Consider the following 5,540-nt stretch of genomic DNA (forward strand, 5'->3'; position numbering starts at 1 on the left):
TAGGATTCAGTTGAAGCTACAGATGGAATTTGGAAATAACTGACATCTTACAATATTGAATTGTTTAACTGAAAATCAAATTATACATCTCAATTCTTTTCCTTGTGTCATTAATTTATCTTTGCAAATTTTGTTGTTTTAAGTATACAGATCATTTATGTCTCTGTTCAGATTTATCCCTAAGCATTTAATATTTTAGTGGTATTTTACATTTCACCATTCTTAATTTCAACTTCTACTTGTTCACTTCTAATATATAAACATACAATTGATTTATATGTTGACCTCCTATCCTGCAATCTTGCTAACCTCAATGATTGTAGAAGCCTTTTTTAAGATTGACTTTTCTACACAGACTCTCATGTAGTCTTTGACAAAAGATACTCTTACTTCTCCCCTTCCGATCTGAATGCCATTTTTTTCCCCGCTGGACACAATTTGCAGTATAAAGTACAACTATGCCCACACTGGTGCACATGTTGGTCTTAGATTGCAGTATGCTGCATGTAAACACTCAGAACAGCTTCCAGCACTTGAATATCCATTCCTCCCTGCACTGCACATACTGGTAGAATTCACGTTGGAATACTACATTTACTATGAACAGACACCCTTCATTTGAAACAAGACTAGGATACACAGGAGAGCATCTTTTTTCAGTAAAGTTTTGACAGACTGAAAGCCAACATTTCAGATTGGAAATAGGACACTTAAATGAACTACATGGACATTGGGTAAATAATATTGGTTGAAATTTGCCTGGCAGTAGGCTAAAAGTAAACTGTCTTCAAGGTGCATATGAAGGAACTGTAGGTGGGAAATGGGATAATTCACATCTACACCAATAATTAGATGTAGCCACACTAGCTTGACGGGATTTCAGGTGAGACATCTAAAATGCTAGGTCATGGTGGGGGCTGGAAGATAAAAAATGTATTACTTAATATGAAGGGCTGTGGGGAAGAGCTTGAAGGAATCATCCTCTCACTTGATGTGAGCCATGACATTAAACATAGAGAAATGAGGAGTGTTTAAGATCAGTTTGGGATGCATCTTCAGGGGATGGTGAAACAACAACAGCATTTGGTTTTCTCTACATCCCTTTCATCCTTTGCCCCCAAGCCCAGGGAGTTGCCAGGGAGTTGCCAGGGAGTTGTCAGGGAGTTGCCAGGGAGTTGCCAGGGAGTTGTCAGGGGTGGTGCTTTGTGATGTCAAAGCCATCCTAGGACTGCCATTGGCTGGGACACTGCCTGTATGATCAAACAAAGCTCAAGGGTGTGGCTTTGCCTGGTCACCAGGAGGGTGCATATAGGGAGGGCAAAAGCTCTGGGACGACCCACTGGCAAGCTTCAATGTAGCTGTGGGTATCTGTACCCTAGAAGGGGCTAGTATACCCATTCTAGTACCTGCCATAATTATGGAAGGTCCAACGTCAAGCACCAACGGGAAGAAGAGGAAGAGTCCCTGTGAATCTAGTAATAAAGAAAGTGATGAGGTAAGATTGTTCAGTTTTGTAGGGAACGCTAGGATGAGAGAAGGACACATAGAGATGGGGTGGCTCAAATAGCAGCACAGAAATATTGCAGGCACCTGTGGAAGTGGGGGCCCAGCTTTATGCCATAGCCTACTGCTGTTTACAGTCTGGGGTAATTACAGGTGTGGGTAGGAGGGATCTAAGCACTGTGGTTTGCTGACTGGCAGGTTATTTATGAGATGTTCTTATGATTAGGTGGTTTGGCCCTTGTTCTGGTGAAATATCATTGTGGTGTTCCTTAGAGCTTTGCCAAGCAAGATGTGATAGTGATGTTTCTTTAGTGGGGCCTTTGTCTGCCCTGTGCTCAGGTGATTAGGCATGATGTTTCTCACAGCCTGAACCCCCATGGAATGTTTCACTTTGACCAAGGCCTGCAAAATAGCAAAGAGCTTACAAAATGGTGCAGTTTGGACTAATGCGGATGACCCTAGCCATGATCCTCTTCTTCTTCCCCATAGATCCCTACCCTATGATTCCACCTTGTTCTTCTCTGGCACAAACCTCTTTCTCAACCTGCATTTTTTCTTGTAAACAACCCCTCCTGCCAGCACGGCTATTCAGTCTCTACCATTTTCACCAAAAATAACGTCTTTCTGCCCTCTCCCTGGTTTCTTACCAGACACAGGAGACACTGAACGGAGCTTTAGCCTCTGAACAAAGCTTGAAGAAGACCAAAAAATCACAATATCCAACAATATTAGTGTTTTACTACAGGAAGGGTAAGAAAATATGTTCAAATCAAATGGAGAAAGACCAGTCCCGACAGAATTCCATTGATCCAATCCAAGAGGAGGGGGACAAAGACCTAGGCCCATGTGAAGGATCTTCACAGAAGGACGAAAACCTAGACTCATGGGAAGGATACTCACAAGAGGATGAAGACCTAGATGACTCAGCTGAAGGATCTTCACAGGAGGCCGAAGACCTAGACTCATGTGAAGGATCTTCACAGAAGGACGAAGAGCTCGACCCATGTGAGGGATCTTCACACAACGACAAAGACCTTGACTCATGGGAAGAATCTTCACAGAAGGACGAAGACCTCGACTCATGGGAAGGATACTCACAGGAGGATGAAGACCTCGACTCATATGGAGGATCTTCAAAGAAGGATGAAGACCTCGACTCATATGAAGGATCTTCAAAGAAGGATGAAGACCTCGGCCCATGGGAAGGATCTTCACAGAAGGACGAAGACCTCGACTCATGGGAAGGATATTCACAGGAGGATGAAGACCTCGACTCATATGAAGGATCTTCAAAGAAGGATGAAGACCTCGACTCATATGAAGGATATTCAAAGAAGGATGAAGACCTCGACTCATGGGAAGGATATTCACAGGAGGATGAAGACCTCGACTCATATGAAGGATCTTCAAAGAAGGATGAAGACCTCGACTCATATGAAGGATATTCAAAGAAGGATGAAGACCTCGGCCCATGGGAAGGATCTTCACAGAAGGACGAAGACCTCGGCTCATGGGAAGGATACTCACAGGAGGATGAAGACCTTGACTCATATGAAGGATCTTCAAAGAAGGATGAAGACCTCGACTCATATGAAGGATCTTCAAAGAAGGATGAAGACCTCGGCCCATGGGAAGGATCTTCACAGATGGACAAAGACCTTGACTCATGGGAAGGATCTTCACAGGAGAACGCAGACCGCGACACATGGGAAGGATCTTCACAGAGGGACGAAGACGTCGACCCATTGGAAGGACCTTCACAGAAGTACAAAGACCTCGACCCATGTAAAAAGTCTTCACAGCAGGACGAAGACCTCAACTCATGTGAATGCTCTTCACAGAAGGATGAAGACCTCAACTGATGTGACAGATCCTCACAGGAGGGTGGGCAGGATTAGTCACATGGGGAGAAACCCAATTGGACAAGTAACAACAACAACAAAATAAATGTTGAGAAGCTGATGACTGAGTGTCTCTCTGCCTGTTTTCTGATGGTGAGGAGGAAGGGAAGGGGAGAGGTAGGCATTCGAGAAGGGAGGGATATGAGGTCCTATAGGGTTGGTGGGCAGATGCACAGGTGTGGCAGACATTCTGAATAAGGACTTGGTGAAGGACTGATTCCTGGAGACAAATCTTCTTCCTAAAATTTTATCCCACAGGAGACAAAGTAGAGGATTTGGTGTTTCTTGGAGCATGTACATAATTAGAAGGGCACATAAAAAGAGCTGCATTGTATGTAGGTGACCGTGACACTCTTTCCACAATGAAGACATCAAAATCAACACCTCCAGGACATATACCTCATGGTAGTGTGTTTTCTAACTCACTCAACTCTTTGAGCAACTGAACACCCTCTAAAAGACCAAGAACCTCAACCTAAGGAAAGTAAAACAGCACATCACACACACTAGAATGATGGTATTTGCAGGACATGGTCCCAATAGTAAGGCACTTCTTTGATAAGAAACTCTAGGTGGAGCAGGAGCCTACCAAATGTGGGACACTGGGAGTGGCCATTGTCTACTGCAGGCAATAAACGAAAGCATAGTCTACAGAGAATTTGAACACAATCATACAAGTACAAGTTGATACTTTTATTACCACTTCCATACACCAGTATTTCCATAGAATGTCAGTGACTAAGAATTGCATGTTCTTCACATGTACCACAAAACCTAAAATGCAATTAAAAAAAAAAACAAAGAAAAAAGGATTTCTTCCATGGAAAAAAATCCTGTTTCTATTGGAGGGAATACAGTAGAGTGGTTTTGGCATCAAGTGTAGAGGGCTGAGGTCTGTTCCTCGGGTTAATTGCTCAAGACGCACTCCTGTTGATTTACTCATTCACTCTCCTTTATTTCCATGACCCAGTTTTATTCCTCTTGTCTACATTGGCAATCGTTGTAATGCATTGATGTGCATCCTTTTCTCTGTATGAGTGTTAACATATGTCTCATACTGTTTGCGGACATTAGTTTTCAATTTCTGTATCCATCATCAAATCTTGTTTCACTCAGCCCTGTTTTTAAGATGCATCTGTGTATGTCTAATCTGTTCTTTTTTGTAAATGAATATGTCAGGTACGTTTTTGTATTTTCTAAATTTTAGGAAGATATTTTGATTTTTAATATTTGTACACACCTTCTTGTCCATGTTTTACGTTATACCTTAATATTACATTTGCTTTCAAGAGACTCTGCATAGTATCATGCATTTAATTTTGATTTCCACATGTTCAATGTTAGTATGTAGAAGTATGATGGATTTTTTACTTTTACTTTAAAGAAATGTTGTTATGATATTTGTGGTTTACAACATATTATGGAATACAGGAACTAAAATTGTTACTATGGTCAAGCAGATTAGCATATCTCTCTTCTCAGATTTTTTTTTTTTTAATTGCGATGGAGTTTCACTCTTGTTACACAGGCTGGAGTGCAATAGAGCAATCTCGGCTCACCGCAACCTCTGCCTCCTGGGTTCAGGCAATTCTCCTGCCTCAGCCTCTTGAGTAGCTGGGATTACAGGTGTGAGCCACCACGCCCAGCCTCTTCTCTAATTTTTAAGTGTGTGAAAATAGCAGCAAAAATTTTATTTAACAAAAATTCATAAGACAATTTCCTTTAGCCCCTCTGTACATTAGGTCTTTAGACTTGTTCATCCTACATATCTGCCATTTTATATCCTTCAACCTCCATCTCCTCATTTCCCCTCCCACCTCCAATGTTTCATTCTTTACCTCCGTCTATTTGAGCCCCTAAGTTATACAGTCTACATATGAGACCATTGAATCATTTTCTTTTTGTCTGGATTATTTAACTTAGTGTGATGTTCTCCAGGATCATTCATGTTGTGGCAGATGTGAAGATCTCCTCTTTAAGATCAAATAATATTTTGTTCTGTATAAATATATGTAACAAAACCCCCCCCCTCCCCCTGTCACATTTTCAAATCCATTCATCCACTGATGGGCATTTAATTTGTCTCTATATCTTGGCTATTGTTAATAATGCTACAATGAATATGAGACTGCAGAT

The 5,540-nt window shown here is 41.6% G+C and overlaps 1 protein-coding gene across 1 annotated transcript; it reads left to right on the forward strand.

Moving 5' to 3' along the window:
- Positions 1–1,338: 1,338 nt before the first annotated feature.
- LOC118150542 (uncharacterized) lies at positions 1,339–3,459 on the forward strand. Its single transcript, XM_035288691.3, has 2 exons — positions 1,339–1,495; positions 2,154–3,459. The coding sequence occupies exons 1-2, from the start codon at positions 1,418–1,420 to the stop codon at positions 3,363–3,365; spliced, it is 1,290 nt and encodes a 429-aa protein (XP_035144582.3). The 5' UTR covers positions 1,339–1,417; the 3' UTR covers positions 3,366–3,459.
- Positions 3,460–5,540: the final 2,081 nt, after the last annotated feature.

The sequence above is a fragment of the Callithrix jacchus genome, chromosome X, assembly GCF_049354715.1.
Source record: "Callithrix jacchus isolate 240 chromosome X, calJac240_pri, whole genome shotgun sequence".
In the NCBI taxonomy this organism is placed as follows: domain Eukaryota; kingdom Metazoa; phylum Chordata; class Mammalia; order Primates; family Cebidae; genus Callithrix; species Callithrix jacchus.